At 42.9% G+C, this 23,996-nt stretch overlaps 1 protein-coding gene across 1 annotated transcript in view; it reads right to left on the bottom strand.

Annotated features, from left to right (window-relative positions):
• CFAP47 (cilia and flagella associated protein 47) overlaps positions 1 to 23,996 on the bottom strand; it is a 704,026-nt gene that overhangs the window by 421,900 nt on the left and 258,130 nt on the right. The window contains exons 36-39 of the mRNA XM_065423211.1: positions 18,054 to 18,188; positions 17,281 to 17,393; positions 9,108 to 9,258; positions 6,246 to 6,334 (exon numbers count right to left, since the gene is read on the bottom strand). Of these exons, the coding sequence (XP_065279283.1) occupies positions 6,246 to 6,334; positions 9,108 to 9,258; positions 17,281 to 17,393; positions 18,054 to 18,188 (488 nt within the window). The remainder of the gene's footprint in view (positions 1 to 6,245; positions 6,335 to 9,107; positions 9,259 to 17,280; positions 17,394 to 18,053; positions 18,189 to 23,996) is intronic.

The following is a 23,996-nucleotide window of genomic DNA, read 5'->3' as shown; positions in this document are numbered from 1 at the left end:
CAGTTTCTCTTCTTTCTTTTCCTAGAAGACTCTTGCCGACCCAGCGCCCCCTCAGTTCCTTCTTGCCGGCTACTCCGACAGAGGGAAGGAGGGCGGGTTTGGAATGGATATGAGCAACACATCTCGAAGAACAACAGTTACAAAGGTGAGTAACCGTCTTTTCTTCTTCGAGTGCTTGCTCATATTGATTCCAATAGGTGACTCCCAAGCCTTACCTAGGCGGTGGGATCGGAGTTAGAAGTCGCGGAATGGAGGACCGCTGAACCGAATGCAGCATCACCCCTGGACTGCTGCACTATCGCATAGTGGGAAGCGAAAGTATGCACGGATGACCAAGTTGCTGCCCTACAGATCTCCTGTATGGGCACATGAGCCAGAAAGGCGGAGGACGAAGCTTGAGCCCGAGTAGAATGGGCAGTGAGGCGAGTACTTGGGACACCAGCCAAGTCATAGCATCCACGGATGCATGATGTAATCCATGTGAGGGCCCGAAGTTCCAACACTCGTCTCACCGAGGTGATAGCGACGAAGAAAGCTGTTTTCCAGGAAAGGTACAGAAGCGAGCAGGTGGCCATCGGCTTGAAGGGGGCACCCATGAGTCTAGATAGGACCAGAATGAGGTCCCACGTAGGGGCCGGATGTCGAATTTGCAGGTACAGACGTTCCAAACCCTTGAGGAACCTGCTGACCATGGGATTGGAGAAAACCGAGTGCCCATTTTCGCCAGGGTGGAAGGCTGAAATCGCTGCTAGGTGTACTCTGATGGATAAGACAGGTAGGCCTTGCTGTTTCAGGGACCAGAGATAATCTAGGATGGTAGGTACTGGCACCTCCAGAGGGACAGTATTGCCCAGGGCACACCAGCAGGAGAAGCGCTTCCATTTGGCCAGGTATGTGGACCTAGTGGAGGGCTTTCTGCTATCCAAGAGTACTTGCTACACTGAGCGGAAGCAACGCAGCTCAGATTGAGTTAGCCATGCAGCATCCATGCTGTGAGATGGAGGGACTGCAGGTCTGGGTGACATAACCTGCCGTGCTCCTGAGTGATCAGTTTCGGCCACAATGGTAGAGGAATTGGTTTGGTCACCGACAGATCGAGGAGTGTGGTGTACCAATGTTGTCTGGGCCACGCCGGAGCGATCAAGATTAAGTGGGCCTTGTCTCTGCATAACTTGAGAAGGACCTTGTGGACCAATGGGAATGGAGGAAAGGCATAGAGCAGGTAGTCTTTCCACGGTATCAGGAAGGCGTCTGACAGGGAGCCCGGGGAGCGCCCCTGGAAAGAGCAGAACACCTGGCACTTCCGATTCTCGCGGGAGGCGAAAAGGTCTATGTGGGGAAATCCCCACTTCCGGAAAACAGAATTGATTGAGTGGCCTATGCAGAATTCCCACAGGTGTATGGCTGACAGAGGAGGGACAACCACGCTCCGCCTTACTTGTTGATGTAAAACATGGCCGTTGTGTTGTCTGTGAAGATTGTGACACAACGGCCCTGAAGGTGTTCGCGGAATACCTGACACACCAGACGTACTGCTCTCAGTTCCCGTACGTTGATGTGCAGGGTTATTTCTTGTGCGGACCAAAGACCTTGTGTGCGAAGGTCCGCGAGGTGAGCGCCCCAGCCCAGAGATGATGCGTCCATGGTCAGGACTAGAGAGGGCTGTGGGGCATGGAATGGCATCCCCCCACAAACAAAGCTGGGGTTCAGCCACCAACCCAGAGAGGATAAGACCTCCGTCAGCACCGTGAGTACTGTGTCCAAACTGTCTCGGCCTGGACGGTACACTGACGAGAGCCAGGTCTGAAGTGGACGGAGGCGTAGTCTGGCATGTCTGGTCACGAAAGTGCACGAGGCCACGTGGCCCAGAAGACCAAGGCACGTGCGTGCTGTCGAGGTCAGGAAGCTTTGGAGGCCGTGAATAATGGTCGTCATGAACTGGAAGCGGGGTTGCGGTAGGCACGCCCTGGTGAGATTCGAGTCCAGGATCGCCCCAATGAAGTCTATTCTTTGGGTTGGCTGCAAAGTGGACTTTTCGGTGTTGAGCAGCAGGCCCAGTTGCCTGAACAAGCTCATGACGAACCGAACATGAGACCGCACCTATAGCTCGGAACGACTCCGAATGAGCCAGTCGTCGAGGTACAGAAACACTTGGATCCGATGTCGGCGGAGCGAGGTCGCTATGACGGTCATACACTTTGTGAAGATCCTTGGTGCTGTGGACAGGCCGAAGGGAAGGACGGTAAATTGGAAATGCTGTTGGTTGACCACAAAGCGAAGGAATCGCCTGTGCGGCGGGTAAATTGCTATGTGGAAGTACGCGTCCTTCATGTCGAGGGCGGCGTACCAGGATCCAGGGAAGGGATAATGGTACCCAGGAAAACCATGCGGAACTTCAACTTTACCATGAATTTGTTGAGTCCGTGCAGGTCCAGGATGGGTCAAAGTCCCCCCTTTGCCTTGGGGATTAGGAAGTAACAGGAGTAAAAACCCCTGCCCCTCAAATCCTTTGGGACCTCTTCCACTGCTCCGATAGACAGGAGCGCCTGTACCTCCTGTAAGAGGAGTTGCTCGTGAGAGGGGTCCCTCAAGAGGGATGGGGCCCCTGTCCATCAAAGGGCAGGTCTTGAATAGTCTGCTGCAGCTCCGGTGGAAGACCGGACACTTGCAGCCATGAAATGCGACGCATAGCCACGCCCGAGGCTAGAGTCCTAGCCGCCGAGTCCACCGCATCTAAAGACGCCTGCAGGGATGTCCTCACTAATTTCTTGCCCTCTTCTAGCAAGGCCCCAAACTCCTCCCTGGACTCCTGAGGAACCAACTCCTTGAACTTCCCCATCGAGTTCCAGGTGTTATAATTAGAACGGCTCAAGAGGGCCTGCTGGTTAGCTACCCTGGGCTGTAGGCCACCAGTTCAATATATCTTGTGCCTGAATAAATCCAGGCATCTAGTGTCCTTGGACTTAGAGGCGGGTGCTTGCTGGCCGTGTCTCTCCCTCTCGTTCACAGACTGTACAACGAGGGAGCAAGGTTGGGGGTGAACATACAAATATTCATTGTCCTTATAGGGCACCAAGTATTTCCTCTCCACCCCTCTGGCCGGGGGAGGAATAGACACTGGGGACTGCCAGATCGTATTGGCATTAGCCTGGATGGTCAGAATAAACGGCAAGGCTTCACGTGTGGGGGCATCGGCCGATAAAATGTCAACTTCCGCCACCTCCTCCATCTGGAGGTTCATGTTCTGTGCCACCCTACATAGCAATTCCTAGTGTGCACGAAGATCTATAGACGGTGGGCCAGAGGAGGATGTGCCTGCTACAGCCTCGTCAGGCGAGGATGAGGAGGACACCCCCGGGACTAGTGGATCCTGGGGAAGGTCTGTTTGTGGAGGGTCTGGTTGCCCTAGGTCCACCACGCTAGGGGCATGGGCCTGATCTGATGGCAGGGCAGTCGCCTCCGAGGCTACCGGGGGAGGGCAGCTCACAGTGGCCTCCAGTACCCGGGGCTCCGAATGAGCAGAGTGAGAAGCGCCCGAGGGGAGACCTTGGGCTTGGTGGTATGCCCAAGGGGTCCAAAAGGACCATTGTGGGGGTCCTTGGTCAGGATCCTGTCCTTCATCTTGCCCCTGGCTAGCACCATCCGCGTCTTGGCCCTGGACGTGGTAGCCACTCCCCGCTTGGAACGACGTCGAATTTGGTCGTGAAGGCCAAGGCGGGGCCGAACGCACATGCTGCGTTGCACCGTCCCGCTCTGTCGCTCCGCGCCTGGGAGACGGGGACCGGTGCCAGGGTCTCAGGCGGTACCGGGATCGGGACCGACGGTCATAATGGTGCCGGGAGGCCGATCTAGATCTCGACGAAGACCTACGGCCCAGGCAGTGCCGGGATCGACTGCGAGACGATCAGTGCCGGGACCGGTGACAGGAGCTGGACCGGTACCAATCATACCGGGAGGGAGAACTTCGTGAGGCGGAGTGGCGCTGCGAGTATGACCGGCGCCGAGATGGGGATCGGTGCCGGGACTGCGAGCGGTGCCGAGACTGGGACCATCGGCGGGATCGGAACCGCGACCTGGAATGGGACCGAGATCGGTGACGAGCTGTCTCGCTCTGCGATGGAGGTCGCATGAAGGCGGGCTTCCCTATGGATGGGACAGTCCACACCAGTGGTGCCAGAGGGTGAGACGGTCCAAGCTCAGTCAGCGCGATCAGGTCGCAAGCGGTGGAGATGGTCTCTGGAGTGGATGGCAGGCCAAACTCTACCATGGTGTGCACCGGGGAGCTTGTGTGCACCGGACTCAATGGCGCTTGTGGCGCCGGAATCGATGGTGCCGGAGTTGGAGCCTTCGCGGGGCGGTCCGGTACGGGCCGTTGCTCCAATGGGGGCACAGGCAGTGCCTGCAACTGTACAGGAGCAGCAGGTGGTTTGTGCTGCTTCTTGGGCAGCAGAGACAGCGAGCGATGTCATGTCTGTACTGGTGCCGGAGATGTCCGGTGCCGAGAGTCTTTGCTGGTGCCGGGTCGTTCCGGTGCCAGAGGCGCGCTTCGGACCAATGGCGCCTGGTCTGCGCATGGTGCCGAGGGCACCGGGCTAAGTGCCGCTTCCATTAGGAGCTGTTTTAAACGAAAGTCCCGCTCCTTTTTTGTCCGAGGCTTGAAAGCATTACAAATGCGGCACTTATCTGGTTGATGGGATTCCCCCAGGCACGTCAAGCAGGAGTCGTGGGGGTCTCCCGTAGGCATCGGCTTGAGACAGGCCGAGCAGGGCTTGAAACCCGGAGACCTAGGCATGGGCCCTGGTACTGGGAAGGAGGGAAGGGGATAAACCCCGTTTCCTCCAAGTACTATCTACACTATCAACAAAACTTACTATTAACTACACTATAACTGTTAAAACTATTAAAAACTACACTAAACAACTATCTACAGTACAACGAGTAAAGAGCTAGGGAGGTGGAGATCAGCGATGCCGCGCTCCACAGTTCCAACGACCATCACGGGCAGTAAGAGGGAACTGAGGGGGCGCTGGGTTGGCAGGGGCATATATCCGGCACCATAAGGGCGCCACTCCAGGGGACGCCTCAGCCAACCCACCGAGTGTTGCTAGGGTAAAAATCTTCCGACGATCGTACACGTGGCACACGCACAACTATTGGAATCGATATGAGCAAGCATTAGAAGAAGAACTAAACTAATTCATCTGACCCCCCTTAGGTAGTTCAGGTCAAAGCACAATGGTGGGGCAGTGAAAGCAACTTCACAAGCTGCTACCCATTCTGGATCTAGTTTTCAAGTATGTAAAATGCTGTTAAAAGGAGGAGGAAGAAAAATTGTTCTTAACCTCTGAGGATAGGACAAGAAGAAATGGGCTTAACTTGCAGCAAGGGAGGTTTAGGTTGGACATTAGGAAAAACTTCCTAACTGTCAGGGTGGTTAAGCACTGGAATAAATTGCCCAGGGAGGTTGTGGAATCTCCATCACTGGAGATTTTTAAGAGCAGGTTAGACAAACACCTGTCAGGAATGGTCTAGATAATACTTAGTCCTGTCCTGAGTGCAGGGGGCTGGACTAGATGACCTCTCGAGGTCCCTTCAAGTCCTATGATTCTATGATTCTATTTTGTGGATAAACAGAGGACTTCCATCCTCAGGACTGTCAACCTAGCAAACATTAAACAAACATTAAATTCACTTAAAAAAACAGCGATGAATTAACATGAATGAGTACCAGTCACGTAACAAAAAAGCACACTGACAAATTTCCATCAATCTTTCATGTTTCACCAATGAGGGTACTTTGTAATTCCTGGGATTTTATGGCATATCTCATTTTAGCATATCATATATGAAATTACAAGGAGGCAATGTGTGTATTAAACAGGCTATCATTAAGAGAAGCCAGAAATAATACTGAAAACTGTTTTGTGTTCTGTGCTCTTAAATACAAATTAATTTTATGGTCCTGTATTTGGCTCTGCAGATTAAAGACAAAATCTGGAGCCAGATCACACAGCACTGAGATATTAAAGCAGCATATTTACATTAATTCTTATGGGGAAATTGGATTCGCTTAACATCGTTTCTCATAAAGTCACATTTTTCAGGAATATAACTACAACATTAAGTGAGCAGTTACTGTAATTTAACTTCAAGTTTTCCTACATTTTTAAACTGGAGAAAATTATGGAAAAGACTAGATATACATAATATTATAGTTATGATTTTGTCTTCACAACATTGTCTACCTGAATATTCCATCAGTTTTGAAGGGACTAGTAACATTCAGACTAACTTTCTTCCGTTCATAACATGGAGATTTGCATTTTAATACACCCTAAAAGAGAATAAAAAGTTATATCAGTGTCGGAAAATTTAAAACAAAAAAAACAAAAAAACCCCACTCCATACTTAATGCATACAAACAAGGCAGCAACATTAATTTTGGCATTTCCTGGCCTTTGAGTACCTACCTTAACATAGTCTATTGTCTGGAATTTGCTAATTTCCCCTCCCCCTCAAAAAAAATAAGTGATGCTCGATTTCCTAAAAACAGACAATAGCACATCTACGTTTTATAATCTGGATCTATTTGCAAGAGGAAGACTCTTTCCTGTGATCCTGGAATCCCTTATTCTCAGCCGATGGGCACCTTCAGTACACTTTTCACTACACAACCAAGCCATGCATGGATGTGCAGTGCAGACATCTTTAAGCTCAACTATCTCCATACTAAGAGAAAAATAAAACGTAAAATGTATTGTGCATGAACAGCATGGAGTTTTCAGAGTTATACCCATAACTCAAAATCAAAACCAACTTTCACCAGAAGATTTAAATAAACTTCTCCTCTGTAATAGCTATTTCAATGCCAAATTTCAGCAGTCTCACCCTCCCTCCAGTCATTCTATCTAGAAAGCTGTTTATAAAAAGAAAAACTGCACAATTTTCTTTTTCTATATTGGGAAATTGGATTTTTCCTCCACTTGTCTCAAAAAATTGCTTAACTGGTTGTGGAAAGTTTGAGCAAAACAAATCATCTTTTGGGAGAAACCAAATCTTAGTATTAGTGCCTAGATGATGAAAATTTCAGAAACTAGTCTGTGATTGAAAGCAGGGTGAGGGGAAAGCATTATGCAATCTGAGCTACAGTGATCACAGACTCATAGACTTTAAGGTCAGAAGGGACCAATATGGTCATCTAGTCTGACCTCCCGCATGATGCAGGCCACAAAAGCTGACCCACCCACTTTCCCTTGAAGTCTTTAAATTAAGTCGCAGAGAATCCTCCAGCCTGCGACCCCTGCCCTATGCTGCGGAGGAAGGCGAAAAACCTCCAGGGCCTCTGCCAATCTACCCTGGAGGAAAATTCCTTCCCGACCCCAAATATGGCGATCAGTAGAACCCCGAGCATACAGGCAAGATTCTACAGCCGGACCCTCATTTTACCAGCGATGGCACGTTAATGCCAGCGATGACTCTCCTGGTACCTTTAAAATCATATTCCTCATACAGTTATCCATACTTTTTTCTTAGAGACATAAAACAGGTCATAACTTTTACAGCTGACCTAGTTAACCAAAAGTCTACTACACCCACTTGGCTAACAGTGGAGAAACACAGTTGCAAATGAGGCTCAACTGTCACCCACATAAGTTTCAGAAGAGTCCCATACACACTTTTTCCTAATATTAAACTAATCATGTGATCATGGTTTCAGCACATTCCAAGAATTACAGAATTATACATACATGCTAGATACTACAAATCTATGTTTTATTTAGGACTCTTACATAGAAATGGTCAAACAAGTAACTTGTCTCAGCAAGAAACAGGTCTATGTCACAAGTACTAATTTTTAACACTTAGGATATCTCTACACAGCAAAAAAAAAAAAAAAAAAAAGGTGGGGGGGGGGGAGGCGGGAAAAAACCCTCTGCCAGCAAGTCTCAGAGCCCGGGTCAACCAACTTAGGCTGACACTGTTTGCACTACGGGGCTAAAAATAGCAGCGTAGACAGGCATTCCTGCTTATGCTGGAGTCTGGGCTCTGAAACCCAGCAAAGGGGGTGGGTCTCAGAGCCCAGGCTCCAGCCCAAGCAGGAACTTATGTACTGTTGTTTTTAGCCCTGTAGCGTGAGCCCACAAGCCCAAGTCAGTTGACCTGCCACGGGAGGTGGGGTATTTTTTTGTTTGTTTTATTTTTTGCAGCGTAGACATATCCTTAATGTAAAAAATAAAGTCATTTCTCAATGGACGGAACACCAGGTGTAAAATGTTCAAAAGCATCTAAGTGATGTAGGCTTCCAAGTTCCATTTTCAAAAGTAACTAGGCACTAAGGGTCAGATTATTAAAGGTATTTAGGTGCCTAAAGATGCAGATGGCTGCTCTCCATGATTTTCAGAAGTGCCTACGTGCTTAACTCCCACTGAAAATCCCACTAGGTGCCCATCTCCATCTTTAGGCACTTAAATACCTAAGTCCCATTGACAGTTAATAGGACTTAAGCTTCTAAGTGCCTAGGTCACTTTTGAAAATGGAAGTCCCTTAGATGCTTTTGAAATTTTTACCCCAAGCCTTGTTTATATTTGATATATCATTTGAGCTGGTTGGGAGTTTTTCAACAAACTGTTTTTTGTTTGAAAAATGTCAACTTGTCAAAACTGAAATGTTTCAGGCCCAGGGTGGAAATGGTGCAGGGGAGAGAAAAAGGCAAATAGAAAGACACCCCAGAATAGCCATTAGCCCAGTGGTTAAGTTACTCATCTGAAATGTAGCCGACCTGGGTTCAAGTCCCCTATCAGCCTGATTTGGCACGGGAACTTCATTCTGAGTCTCCTACGTCCCAACTGAGTGCCCTAACCATTGGGGTTTTGGCTATTCTGCAGTAGGGATATGTTTGTATCTATTGGTTTGTCTCTCTAATTCTTATTTCAAAAGGTCTAGTTTTCATTTTGATAAGGAACTAAAACAAATGCTGAAAATTAAATTTTTCACAAAATTAGATTTTTGTTTTACTGTCAACCCTACATATCATGTAAGTCCAAGAATTTTTGTGAGTGATTTACAGGAACATTCACATTTTTTCAAATGACATACACAGTACTTACAGCAGGGTCAATACGGCTGACTTTAGATTTCAGAGAGAAAGTCATTGTTGTACCTCCTACTCCACTTACAGTCTTCGAAACCAACAACAACATTGCTTCAGCAGGATGTAGAAAGCGACTAGTGAATTCCACATTTATATTTATTTGGCTCCTAGTTAAAAAAAAAATGATAAAGGAATCACTTTCTTTAGAATTAAATAAATTAACCTCACAAATTATTACCAAAGAAACCTGGAGGGTCATTTCAGTACCAGAACATTTTTAAAAGATTTTCGAAGAGAGGATGGAGAAAAGGAGAATTACTTTTGAATTCGCCAATATGCAATGCTGTGTCCAAAAGCTGTTTTTGTTTGTTAATAAAAAGGAGGGGAAGAGGGAGAGAGAGTGAGAAATAATAATCTAGAAAAAATGTGTTTGTTTACTTGTACTATCAGTGTAAAGTTTAAATATTAAATGTTATTGTTTTTATACTCTTGTGCAGAAAGTGCCACCCTTTCCTTGTATTTTTATTCTAGGATAACAATTACCAGTAAGTTTATTTTGTGTTCCCTTTCATCCAAGAGAAGTTTAGAAGTTAAACAATTAGATACTTTACTACAAATATTGTGGGCCAAATCCAGAAGTCCTTAAGCAAACTCTCAGTCAAGTCCTATTGGGTGAGGGCTGAGTAAAAACAAATAAGGATTTCAGGATTTAGCATATAATTAGAGATGAAGGAAAAACTGCTTTCGTGTAAATGAAGACTGTGTAGCTGATAAAGCCACAAAACCCACACAGAATGAGATTCTAAAAGAGGTGAAAGAAGTATTTTCCCTAGCCCTGGGACAATGAAAGATCATTATATTATTGAAGAATAAGCTTGGGTTCGTAGGACTTTGTGCCTACAAACATCTTAGAATGGTACTGAGGTCAAAAAAACAACAGGGCATGGGTGAAAAACAGAAGGCTGTTTTAAAGCACGGGAATTACAGAAGCTAAAAATACATAGTATTTCAGGGGGGGAAAAAGATTCTCTATATGCTATGAAATATGGTAATAATATAGCTACTCAGAAAGGAGAACGAGGAGTACTTGTGGCACCTTAGAGACTAACAAATTTATTTGGGCATAAGCTTTTGTGGGCTAAAACCCACTTCATTGGATGCATGCAGTGGAAAATACAGTAGGAAGATATATATACACACACAGAGGACATGAAAAAATGGGTGTTGCCGTACTAACTATAACGAAAGTAATCAGTTAAGGTGGGCTATTATCAGCAGGAGAAAAAAAAACTTTTGTAGTGATAATCAAGATGGCCCATTTCCAACAGTTGACAAGAAGGTGTGAGTAACAGTAGGGGGGAAAATTAGCATGGGGAAATAGGTTTTATTTTGTGTAATGACACATCCACTCCCAGTCTTTTTGCTGATACAGACTAACACGGCTACCACTCTGAAACCTGTCAGAAAGGAGAGGCTCCCAGATTTTGTGGGATGCTTGAATTGGAATCACTTAAAATATAAAGTAGAAGAAAGTGAAAACTTAAACTATGAGGTCATCTGGTTAATACTTTTGGTTAATCCTGTTAATACTAATGCCCTGCCAATTCATAGAAGCAGCCCTAGAAAAACAGCAGACTGAGGCCTTGTCTACACTACGGTTTTAGGTCGAATTTAGCAGCGTTACCTCGATTTAAGCCTGGACCCGTCCACACGACGAAAAAAGGCGCGAAACGATTGTCTGCCGTTGCTTTCACGGCAGGGAGGGAGGGAGGGTGGGGCCTGACGACATGTACCCAGAATCACCCGCGACACTGTTTTTGCCCCATCAGGCATTGGGATATCAACCCAGAATTCCAATGGGCGGCAGAGACTGCGGGAACTGTAGGATAGCTACCACAGTGCAACGCTCCGGAAGTCGACGCTAGCCTCGGTACTGTGGACGCAGTCCGCCGACTTAATGTACTTAGAGCATTTTGTGTGGGGGGGACACACAATCGATCTTATAAAAACGATTTCTAAACAACCGACTTCTATAAATTTGACCTAATTTTGTAGTGTAGACATACCCTGAATGTAACAGATGGTAGAAGACTACTGTACAACAATGTTCTTGAAGTTTATCTTAGCTCAAAATTACTAGAGAGTTATTAATTATGGAAGACAATTTTAAAGTTACACATGTGATAGTGTTATTTCTGGAACAGAAATATATCTGGTATTAAAATCAAGAAAAAACAACAGAGGAATACAATGACAGACAGAGGAAGAGATAGCGTGCATGTTAAACAATTACTAATGAAATACCAACTAGTTAGCTACTTTTAATAATTGTGATTTTACACCTTCAAATAATGTATTGTATCTAAATTAAGTGAATACAGGGGACAACTTATCTTTAGAGAAACAGAAACACAAAGTATCATTCTGGCAAATTCTCATTCCTCGATCTGGAGCTCTCTAGCAAACAACAAGCGGAATTCCACATGCTTTAAAGTTTTTGGCCGTTGGTGGCAGGAGTAGTGGGTTGGTGTCCAAAATTTCCCCCCTTTCCCAATGATAGTTGTAAGCCATCTGTGATTTGAACTGTCACCACTGGAACATTCTGGTCAGTTCCTAACTGAGCAGGAAATGAAGGCTCCCCAACATTGTAAGTCATTCATAAAATAGTAATTGAAGGAGTGCCTTAAAAACATAGAGCAATAGAAATATGAGAAAAAACAGCATCTCAAAAACAATTTCCTCTTCACACTCTCAGAGGTGAGTGAGAATCCTGCCGGAATGATATTTTTCACTGAAGTAGAATTACAGGATAAGTAATTTCCTTTTCTTCTTAAACAGCCATCTAGCTAGTGGAATGCACGGAGCCCCAGCCTACCCCGTACCTACAAATACTGCTAAGCATTTTGTCAAAACATGCAGCAGCCACCCCCTCCCAAAAGGCAAGATACTACAAATCTGAGATGCTTTTGGTACTTGAGAACTATACATATTATAAACATCCACAAAGTCAAGAGCACAGTAAAGCTGATCAAAATAGAAGATATACATTTAGGTCATCTTGATGTAAGGTTGCCAAAAGTCAGAAAAGATTCAGAGGCAATTGATATAAGGTTGTCCTAAGCCACAGTAGTTTAAGAGGCAATATGCGTAATGCTGTGGTCAGTCCAAAATGTAGGGGAAGCTTGTATTGGTTGTGCTGAACCAGGGTGACATACGTATAAAAATTTTAACGTATTAGGTGGGGGGTTGGGGAATATATGAACGCTGCAAATGAACTATTAATATTAACTACTATTATCTGTAAAATAAATATTAATCATTCAATATTTGTATAGGATAATAACTTTGCATAGTGCTTTACAGAGATTGAAGGGATGCATGGCCCTTGTCCCGGACAGCCTGCAAGCTAAATGTGACACAGAGAGCAAACAAAACAGACAAAGGAAAGTGGTAGGTAAAGGAGAGTTAAAACAAAATGGAAACAATGTATCAGGAAGGTCAATCAAGGAAGAGTTAATAGTACAGGCATGTAAGTCAGTGGCAGCATGGAAAGCAAAAATTGTGGGTTTTAAAGGGGGAGAGAAAGGATGTATGGTGCAGGAAAAGAGATGTTGTGCCAGGCCTGGAGAGCAACACGAAAAAAGGACACAGAATTGAGAATAAGAGAAAACAAAGGGAGCAACAAAGAAGAGTGGTCAGAACACAAGATATGATTAAGGGAGTGATGGCAGATCTATATGGGGCAGAGCTGTGCAGAGCCATAAGAGAGTCTGAGAAATACGAAAGACAGAAAAGCAAATCTAGGGGTTACCAGAAATTCTCTAGCCTTAACCAATTGAGAACTCCACTCCAGTGGTGCTCAGAAAAGTTGGGTTTATGTGAAACTTGCTTAATTGCTTTCAGATAAAGCGGTCAGGTTTTTAGCTGGTATAAACCAGTGTAGCTTGACTTCAGTGGAGCTATGCGCCAATTTATGCTGTGATGTGTTTCATCACCAGACCAACACAGGACCAAGGGGGCACAAAGGAGGTTTAAAGTCACATCTTCTCCCATGCTCAGTGTCAAATGTAAACTCCGACAAAACTAGCCTTTTGTCTCCTTATGGAACAACTTCAGATAACCCTATTTATTCTCTCACTACTATAGTAGTGAACTCTACTCCAAGCTCACTGCTGTGGGCATGTTTGTTATAAAGTGTTCAGAGGGGTCTGAAAATCATTATTAGCTTAATCTTGTACAGTCCATCATCATAAAACAAACAACCCAGCCAAACTTAAACCTCTGTATTTTTAATTTAATTAAGCAGATTTAGTTTTCTGCATAGGAAGAGTCAGAAAAAAGTTGTTTTTTCTGACTGTGAGTTACATAGGTTCATAGAATTTCAAATCTGAAAGGACCCTTAAATAATCTAGTCTGACTTCCTGGATATCACGTCATTAAATTTAACTCAGTATCTCTGTACTGAGCCCAGTAACTTGGTTTAGCTAAAGCATATCTTCCAGAAAGACATCTAATCTTGATTTGAAGACACTTGTTCCAGTGGTTAATCACCCTCACTGTTAAAAATTTGTGCCTAATTTCTAATTTGAATTAATCTAGCTTCAGCTTCTAGCCACGGGTTCTAGTCAGGCCTTTTTCTGTTAAAGACCCCTTTAATACTCGCCTGAGTATTTGTACATCATAAATAAGCCACCTCTTCTTTTTGATAAACTAAACAGATTGAGCTTTAAGTCTCTCAGTAAAAGACATTTTCTTCGGCCTTTGAATCATTTTTGTTCGTCTTTTCTTCATTCTCCCCACTTATTAAACATCCCTTTTTAGAACATGGACACCAAAACTGTATGCAGTATTCCAGCATTGGTCTTATCAATGCTTTACACAGAAGAAAAAAATCATCTCCCTATTCCTACTCACTCCATCATTTATAACTTTTAGAAACTCTAATGATTTTTTACTATTGGCTGCATGTCTCTCTCAAATTGAAGTCCCCCATAACAACACAATTCTTCTTTCCACACATTACATACAGGTAATTAAGGAGTAACAGATTCTGAGGTCTGTAACAGAGTCCTGCTAGTACCCTTTCCTGGGCTTTAACAGTTAGCACGCTGATTCATATATAGTCAAGATCCCGTGGTTTTGAGTTATCAATAATCCTGAAGCGGGTAATGGTGTCTTTAATATAGAGTGCCATTCCCGACCTTTTTTATACCCTCTATCTTTCCTGAATAGGTTATTACCAGTGATTTTAACATTCCAGTCATGGAAATAATCCCACCAGGTTTCAGTAATGCCAATTATATCCGATTTCTTCTCATCAGAGGCATTGGAAATTCTCATTTGCTTCTAATCCAGACTCCTTGCATTGGTCTTCCTATGTAGAACTCCGTTAGAAGCCACTCTTTCTCCTTCACTTCCTTACAGACTCTAAGTCTTTCTACAGCAGACATCAGAAAGTTCTTTCTGAGTAACTCTCCTGCAGTGATACCTTGAAGAAAAGCACGGAGCCCAGACATAACCAATTAAATAGAGACTGTAGCTTATTCATCACTTGGGGATAGAATAACTCAACCAGCTGGGACTCTTCTAGCCACTGGGTGGGATGGAGACAATGGGGTAACTATATTTTTGTGGAAATTTCTCTCTAAAGCATCCATCACTCTTGCCATCTAAACCAATGGTGAGTATAAAGATCTGGGACATCCTTGGTCAGCCTCATGCCTTGATTCACGCTAAAGCTATACAAGAGTTTCCATACTGCTGAGGGTAAACGAGCAATTTACTGGCTCAGATTCCACTGAGTGGTTCATTAAAACAGTAATGGGTGTGTTGCCCCCGTTGTGGGTAACAGGCTGAAAGTGGCTCTGTAGCCTGAGGAACACCAGTTGCATTCTGCAATAGGAGACACTTTGGAATCTTGCAGTGAGGCTCCTAAACTAAGCTTTCCAGTGGATTTTATTTTTAGGTTAGAGGTGCAATGGTATTTTATTAATTTGATGGCCCTACTGTGATACTCTTGGGGGATAGCTCAGTGGTGAGCATTGGCCTGCTAAACCCAGGGTTGTGAGTTCAATCCTTGAGGGGGCCATTGAGGGATCTGGGGCAAAAATCTGTCTGGGGGATTGGTCCTGCTTTGAGCAGGGGGTTGGACTAGATGATGATATATGACTTTACTAATATTTCCCTAGAAATTAAAAACCAAGTAAGAGATTGTATTCTAATATAAAGAATCTACCTCATCTGTTTTTCCCTGCTTTAGGTTATTATATTTTGTATTCCTCCCCATATTAACAAAGCTATTAATTACATCTTCCAAATGTTTAGCTTGGTGGCCCATGAGTATAAACAAGCTTATGTTATCATAAACTATATTCAGGGCTGTACGTAGGAGTCACCAATAGATGATTAACTTTTGAGTCAGATTTCATTTCCATGCATTTATCCAAGATGTCTGCTACAGTATTTAATGCCAGTCTTAAAGAAAAACTTGTATATATTTGTGTGCGTCTTTTTATGTACTTGAAAAGGTGAAGTGAAAAACAACCATGGTATTGAATTTTAATAAAAAATACATTCTATTTTCAAAGATTACCTTTTTAATTTTTATCTGAAGCAAATGTAAGGAAAACAACCAAATTAGCCGCAAAGATCAATAACAACATAGCATTTCCCATTTATGCTTTCTATATATATTTATAATAGGGGTGTTATTTAATATAACATTTTTGATCATCTTAACAGAACACTGTATTTATGCTGACCCTTCTTTGAACTTTTTAAAGGAAACTGTCTTCATTAGCAATTCTTTTTATATTTAATCCTTCTACCAGCTTGAATAGTTTTCCTACAAACTGTGACCTTTGCTTTCCATACATGGATTCATTGCATCTGCACTTCAATTGTCCAGAGGATCCAGCATCACTTACTTCTAGTGGGACTACTCATCAAATCTGGTATTTTGCAGTTAAACTACATACACTGAAAGACCTGTACCCAGACATACGACCAATCACATACATGAAGTGCAGAAAATTCAACAATCAAACACAGAGGAAGCAGGACACACGCTAGCCCAGGGGTTCTCAAACTAGGGGTCGGGACCCCTCAGGGGGTTGCGAGGTTATTACATGGGGGGTCACGAGCTGTCAGCCTCCACCCCAAACCCCGCTTTGCATCCAGCATTTATAATGGTGTTAAATATATTTATAAGTGTTTTTAATTTATAAGGGGGTTGCACTCAAGAGGATTGCTATGTGAAAGGGGTCACTAGAACAAAAGTTTGAGAACTACTATGCTAGACATAGAAGTTGGGTTTTCAGCTAGTAAATATCCATTGCAACAACAGTTTCTAAACATTTTACATCCCTTTGTGACCCTTACGTCAGTTAAGTTTCAGAAATTTAGGGTATAGAAAGAACATGATGTACCTTTACAATTCTCATCTGGTGGAACTGGGAAGAGGTTAGTTAACAACACTATTAAAGCCTTGACATGCCCTCTTAACCATTCAATCCTGCTAGAGTATAACAATGAGAAATCAAAACAAAACAGCCTATTAGAAATGATTCTTAGCTGCACAATCTAACCTAATGTGTTAACGTCAAAAAGTTGGATGGACTTGCTAAGGGGCATGGTTAGCTCTAGTTGGAAAAAAAAAAAAAAGTTTTAGACCAGTAGATCCAGCTCAAGCTTAAAGCTTTCATCATTTACCAGAAGAGAGGAGCTCCCTGCAATGACTGAAGATATGTACTCTGAGTTCTGTTGAGCTAATCTGTAAATTAATTGGGGGAGGGATAGCTTAGTGGTTTGAGCATTAGCCTGCTAAACCCAGGGTTGTGAGTTCAATCCTTGAGAGGGCCACTTAGGGATCTGGGGCAAAATCAGTACTTGGTCCTGCTAGTGAAGGCAGGGGGCTGGACTTGATGACCTTTCAGGGTCCCTTCCAGTTCTATGAGATAATAATAATAATATATGGAGATATACCTATTTATATTAAATATGCCATTGATGAGTTACTCTGGATTCACATCAATTTCACAAGGAACAGAATTTGATCCTTATACTGTTTATTCTTTGTCTGTGTTTATAAGTGAATGCATTCTATGGTTCCTCTACAAACTTTTATACTTATGCATTGCTAAATCTATCAGGACATCACATTCAATAAAACTAAACAGATGGTTACTTACTTTGGGGCAATGACGACAGTGTTTCCCTTATGTAATAAGAAATCAGCAGACTCTCTTCCTACAATTGTAGCGTTGTACACCAAAGGTTTAAAGCTTGGGTTTTTCAGACGCACCTATCACAACAATCGATAAAAGTTATTCTACTTTTACTTATTTACTTTTAGAATTGAAACATGCATCCACCGCTCAGTCTTTGGGGGCACACATGCTAAGTATAACATAGAATATACCCTTTAGCAACAAATAAAGTAATCAGACTCTCACCCTGGAATACAGCCTTTAAACATATATCAATATGGTCCAGTGTTTTGTGCCATTCTTGTGGATCTGCTAGGAAATCCATATAGAACTATGCAGATCATATTTCCAGCGGGAGAGCAGACTCTCTTCCCCCAGATCTTTCAACCGCTGTTTCTTCTAGCGGTATCGTTCCCATTGGATCCTGCAAGCATTGTAACCCCACATCAACAGCTATTCTCTAGTTCCTCTCTCTCTCTGATCCCAGGAAGCCACAACTAGACTCGTGGAGAAGCTCCTGCACTGACTGAAATCAGTGGAGGAAACAGCTGTGGAAGCCAGAACCCCAAATCTGAAGAAAAGAAAAAAGGGGCCATTCTTCCTCATTCTATAATCTCTGTATTGAGTAGCAGAGGGGAACGTGTGATCCATTAATACAAAAATGTGTGTTTTATGTATGTGTAATATATATTCCACATAAATGGTAAGTTTTAGTGCTGGGAGTGATTCAGACCCAAATCCAAATATAACAGTACCTGTCTAACAACAGTAGCATGGAAAGCTCCAGTAAATTCAACAGTCTTCTTGGGTAAATACTGAGGGAGCCTTTCGTATAAATAGACGCAGAGCATAAGCATCATGACTGGGTTTGGATCACAGACGTCGGTGGCCTAATTTTAAACAGGAAAAAAAGATCAACGACCACCAGATATTTAGTCTAATCTCATGTGTATAATTGATAGTGATTTATTAAGATACAGAATTTGAAATGTAAAATATCTCATTAATGTGCACACTTGTTTTCAAATTGCTCTTTTAAAAAAAAAAAAAAAAAAGTTTTGAGTTACTTGCATAACTGATATGAACAATTTCATTACCATCTTGAATATGAATCTTTTCTCAGCATAGGAAAATGTCAAGAGGATCAACGATAAAGTCTAGTAAGAAAACTCATGAACTATACAGTAACTCCTCACTTAACATCCTCCCATTTAACATTGTTTCAAAAAGTTACGTCGCTGCTCAATTAGGGAACATGCTTGTTTAAAGTTGTGCAATGCTCCCTTATAATGTCGTTTGGCTGCCTGCTCTGTCCACTGCTTGTGAGATTCTGTGGAAGAGCAGCGACTTTACAAGGGAGCATTGCACAAGTTCCTCTTCTCCGCCTCCTCCCCCCCAGTGCTTCCCCCACCGCTTAGGACTTTGGGGGGGGGCGGGGAAGGAGCGGGGATGTGGCTGCTCCGGAGAGGAGGTGGAGTGGAGGTGGGAAGAGGTGGGCCTGGAGCATCCCCTGGCGAAGTCGGCACCTGTTCTTCTCCAGGTAAGCTGCCGCGGCTGTTGTGAAAGTGCTTCCTAGCGTGCTTGCCTGCAGCAGGCTGTGCCAGTGTGGGGTAAGCCAGGGGCACTTCCAAACCAAAGTACTGTACAGTATATAATGCCTTTTGTCTGCCAAAAAATTTTTCTTGGAACCTAACCCCCCGCATTTACAATAAATCTTATGGGAAAATTGGATTAGTTTAACATCGTTTCACTTAAAGTTGCAGTTATGTTCCTGAAAAATACAATGTTAAGTGAGGAGTTACTGTACAATGAAATGAAGAAAGTTATTGTGCACCTTTCTTCCATAGTTTGGGGAAAAAAGCATTCATTTGACTAGAAAGGGAATAACAGAAAAAATAAATAAAACTCAGTGACTGGAGAAATACATTTCTTAAGCAGTTTTCTAATAAGCCAACTTTTATTTAACATTTACCTTTTAAAATTTCCTAACCAAACTCATACTAATTATTTCTACATATTTCTACATATTTCTACGTTTTTAAAAAGTTACAAATTTCTGTAAAATTAAAGTTACTACATGACAATACAATAACACCTATCTCTTACAGAGCCCTTTACAAATGGAAGTTGGTATCATTACGCCCTCAATATATTCGTTTTGAGAAAAATATCAATTCAAATGACAAGAAATGCAGATCAAGTTAAGTCTTTATTGCTCAGAGACTTTAAATAGGTCATTGTTTACAGAAAGCTAAAACTCTTACACCATGTGTCTGCATGGACTTTTCACACCCTTCATCACATAATGAAGAAATAAAAATTCTTAGTTTATAAGACCAGAAGAGACCACTGTGATCATCTCATCTGACCTTCTGCATAGCACAGGCCACAGAACTTCCCTGAATTAATTCCTGTTTTAAAGGCAGCCAATTTAAATATAATAACCTATCTTGATTTAAAAGTTGCCAGTGTCTAAACGTCCACCACCACCAATTTGTTCTAAATGTTAATTACCCTCAATGTCAAAATTTTGTACCTTGTTTCCAATCTGAATTTGTTTAGCTTCAACTTCCAACCATTTAACCATGTTATACCTTTCTCTGCCAGACTGAAGAGCCTACCATTTAACTTTTGTTCCCCCATGTAGGTACTCACAGACTGTGAGGAAGTCATCCCTTAATGTTCTCTTTGTTAGGATAAACATACTCAGCTCCTAGAGTCTATCACTATAAGGCACATTTTCCAATCCTTTAATCATTCTCATGTCTCTTATCTGAACCCTCTTCCATTTATCAACATCTTTCTTGAATTGTGAACACCAGAACTGACACAGCATTCTAGCAGGGGTCACACCAGAATCAAATACAGAGGTAATAATATAGCCTTCCTATACCTACTTTATATTCCCATTTATACATTCAATATTCCTGTTTATGCATCCAAGGATTGCATTAGCCCTTTTGGCCACATCACTACACTGGGAGCTCATTTTCAGCTGATTACCCACCATGACCCTAGCTCTTTTTCAGAGTCATTGCTTCCCATGATAGAGTCCTCCAATACTATGCAAGTGCATTCCCATATACAACATGTGTTCATGAAAGGTATGACTACAGGGTGGGGAAAATAATATTAAAAGCAAAATAATCTTTGCTGAGGGAAAAGACTTCCTCCTTCATACTTCCCAGGTGTCAGTCGGAGGGGGCAGGGGTGTCACAGAGAGCACAGGAGAGAGAAGCTCCCTCCTCTCTGTTCTGGTGCCCAGACCCACCACAGCCCCAAGCAGCTGGGTGCAGCCATTACAAGAAAAATCCATCTAAGCCTCTGCAGTCCTTTCCTGAGCTTTACTGTTCTGTAGGGATGATGCACGCACAATCCTGTCACATGTCAGACCTGTGAAGTGATAGAGCATGCTCAAGTATCAGAGGGGTAGCCGTGTTAGTCTGAATCTGTAAAAAGCAACAGAGGGTCCTGTGGCACCTTTAAGACTAACAGAAGTATTGGGAGCATAAGCTTTTGGGAGCATAAGCTTACCCACGAAAGCTTATGCTCCCAATACTTCTGTTAGTCTTAAAGGTGCCACAGGACCCTCTAGAGCATGCTCAGTTGCTCTGGGAGGATGGCCCATATGCATATGTGAAGGGATGGATCATGCTCAGTTACTTTGTGGGGATGGTGCATGCGCAGTATGGTTGGCACTAGGAGATGTGAAAACTTGAGCATGTTCAGGACAAAATCCTTGGAGAATTCCGCTGCTACTCTAAGAAGTCTCTACTGTGCATGCACAAACTGCAATTTTTAAAGACTTATAACTTGGCCACATTTGGGCACATTTTCATGGTTATGGCAAAAGACATACCCCTGACACAAAGGCCACCCTCTATCAAACTTCAAGTCCCTGCTCCAAAGCATCGGAGCATTAGAGCTTTCCAAAGAAAAGGTCACCAAAATATTTTTAACATTCAAAACCAAAATGTTTCCTTAGCCTCGTTCTCAGAAACAGCTGAACAGTATTGGCTGAAATTAAAAATAAAATAATAATAATAAAAAAAAAGGCAGGGTGGGAATGGAAAAATTCAGCCCAAATGGTCTGGCAAAGTTATAAGCAACTGTATAAAAGGGTCTTATGGGAAGCACTGGGCAATCTTAACAATAAACCATGCTACTAGCACTATCTATAATTCAAAGTAGACCCTCCTCAGACTAACCGCAAGGACTCAGCTCACTTCTGAATCCTCTTGTCCTCCCCACATCTGTGAAGACTTCAGGTCTCCCCTGCTCCTGACAGGTGAAAGATCCACCAGCCAAATCCAAGGTGCATCTCCTTTGGGAGCTGGCCCTTTTAGTTTTTTAACCTTAACTCTGCCTCCACAATGCTGCAAGGAAGGTAAAAACCTTTCCTTGCCAATCTGTCTTGATGGGAAGTAATTCCTTCCTGATCCCAAAAACTGGCAATCAGTCAGACCCACAGCATTCTGGAAATGTAACTCAATATAATTCTACAACAGGGCGAGCGAAGCAGGGCAACAATCGTAGCAAGATGGTAACTGGGAAGGCTTTAAATTGAGAGGGAGGGCTGTGAGAAACAATCGGCTCCCCTCCTCCCCCAATTGGCCAATGGGAAACAGATAAGACCCTCCCCTAGGCACACTCCCACATGCACTCCGAGGTGCAAGGAGGAATTAAGCTACAGCATGGGCTCTCCCCCTCCGCCTCCTCCCTGGAGTTGGTCATCCTCCTGCTGGTCTGATCAAATCTCTCCCACCCTCTGCCTGCATCCCAGAGATGGGGAAGGCACAGGGGCATTCCTATGGAAAGTAAAACATTTTCCCTCAATGGTTATTGTATTTTTAATTAAATGTTATATGCTATCCAAAAGTAAAGAATATATACGGAATTTTTTAAGCAACAATAAAATCAGTCTGGATCTTACAAGAACAGCATTCTCACAAAAATTCAAATACTACAGAAATACTATTATTTTCCTGCATAAACCTTTAAAGCCCATTTATTAAAAGAATACACCAAAACGTGGAGTCATTAGCCCAGCAATTGCTTTTCCAAGTGCACAGTATGAACATTCATTACACACTGATGCCCTTCAGTGTTGAGATATTTGAGTACATTTACCCACCCCTGTACCATGGCCATCTACATTTATACTACTAGGATTTAATCTTGCAAATATTTGCTCACAAGATTAGTCCATTAAAATCAGTACTACTATTTATGCGAGTAACTGTTTTCAGGATCAGACCCTTAACTATATCACTTTGTCTGCAGAAGAGAGAACACAGAGGTCAATGGCCTTATTTTATTTTAATTGAAGTAACTCAAACTAGCAGATCCCCAAACAGATGTATAGGGGACCTTGAACACCCTGCATGAAGATCAAGACTTTTACCTTCCAATGAAAGTGGAAACTGTCCTGTTTACATACACTGAACTGACAATCATTGTACTTTTGTATTACCACCTCAATTTAAGTAAGCATTTACCTTTAATTAATTGTTGTAAGGTCATAACAAGTTAGTTTCCTAGGGAAATAAATTAATGCTTACACTGTGGGATGGATTATGCCTTTTAGGCACTGCCCTGTACAGGGCAGGGGTCTTGGAAGGTATTGAGAGAGGCTGCACTGTTGCTAGAACGCCACAAAGAATTCTGACTACGCCAAAATTCTTCCTACAGCGCTCTGGCCATTGTAGAAGTGAACCACCCCACCCCCTTTAGGAAGCCTGGTGCCATCAGCTGAGAGTCATGGAGCACCACTGTTCCATAACTATATTGTGAGTGACTCTTGTGCATCTAATCCCTCCTTTGCCCAATTATAGTCTGAACCGGAGTATACAAATCTGCCACTAGCTGCAAGTAAAATCACACTATCTTCTATATCAGCAGTTCTCAAACTGTGGCCTGCAGAGTACTTACTAGTAGTCCATTGAGCCCAGGCTAGTAACTTTGTGCTAGCTCACTTCCTACCAAAATGTATTAAAATAAGGCAAAACACACACAATTTTCTAATATTAATTTCCCATATAAGCAATTGTTATGGGAATGATTGCATATAGAAAGAATGGAAAGTGGTCTACTAGACAATCTCTCTATTAAGATGAAGTCCAAACTAAGATAATGTTTGAGATTGCTTGTTTGATATGATCACTAAACATAATGTGGGTCTAATATACCATTAGTTTCACTGTAACACTAATCTAAGACCAAAATGCAGTTAGAGTCCTTTACGTTGGGTGTTTATAGAAAGGAAAATATTCATCTACATGTGGCATGTTCCACCACCTTCATACTAAGTCTGATCTCCTTGAAAGATTCAAAACATGTGCCTGATGATTTTCCAAATGACTGAATTCTCAAATATACTCTTTTCAGATCTACAAGACAGCGTAATCGGTCATTTTTCAGATAAAGGACGTTAAAGGGCACATTTCCAATATTATCACAAAATTCTTCTGAAAGTTACTTACAACCTTGAGACAAAGAGTCTGATGCTGACAGAGAATATGCTTAGTGAACCTTAAAAAAAGTTAACCATGGATGGCCACTTGGTAACAGGAATTACCTGGCTTCAGCCAAGTTCCAAGAAAGACAGTAATTCAGTCAGTCCTAATTGCTTGAAGGAAAGGGGTATTTAAGTGATTCTACAGTAAAAGGAATCATTTTCCTAACAAAACTTAACTTTT

This window comes from Emys orbicularis, chromosome 1 (genome assembly GCF_028017835.1).
Source record: "Emys orbicularis isolate rEmyOrb1 chromosome 1, rEmyOrb1.hap1, whole genome shotgun sequence".
In the NCBI taxonomy this organism is placed as follows: domain Eukaryota; kingdom Metazoa; phylum Chordata; order Testudines; family Emydidae; genus Emys; species Emys orbicularis.
Note: the sequence above shows the minus strand (reverse complement) of the source record. Positions and strands in the feature narration are given on the sequence as shown.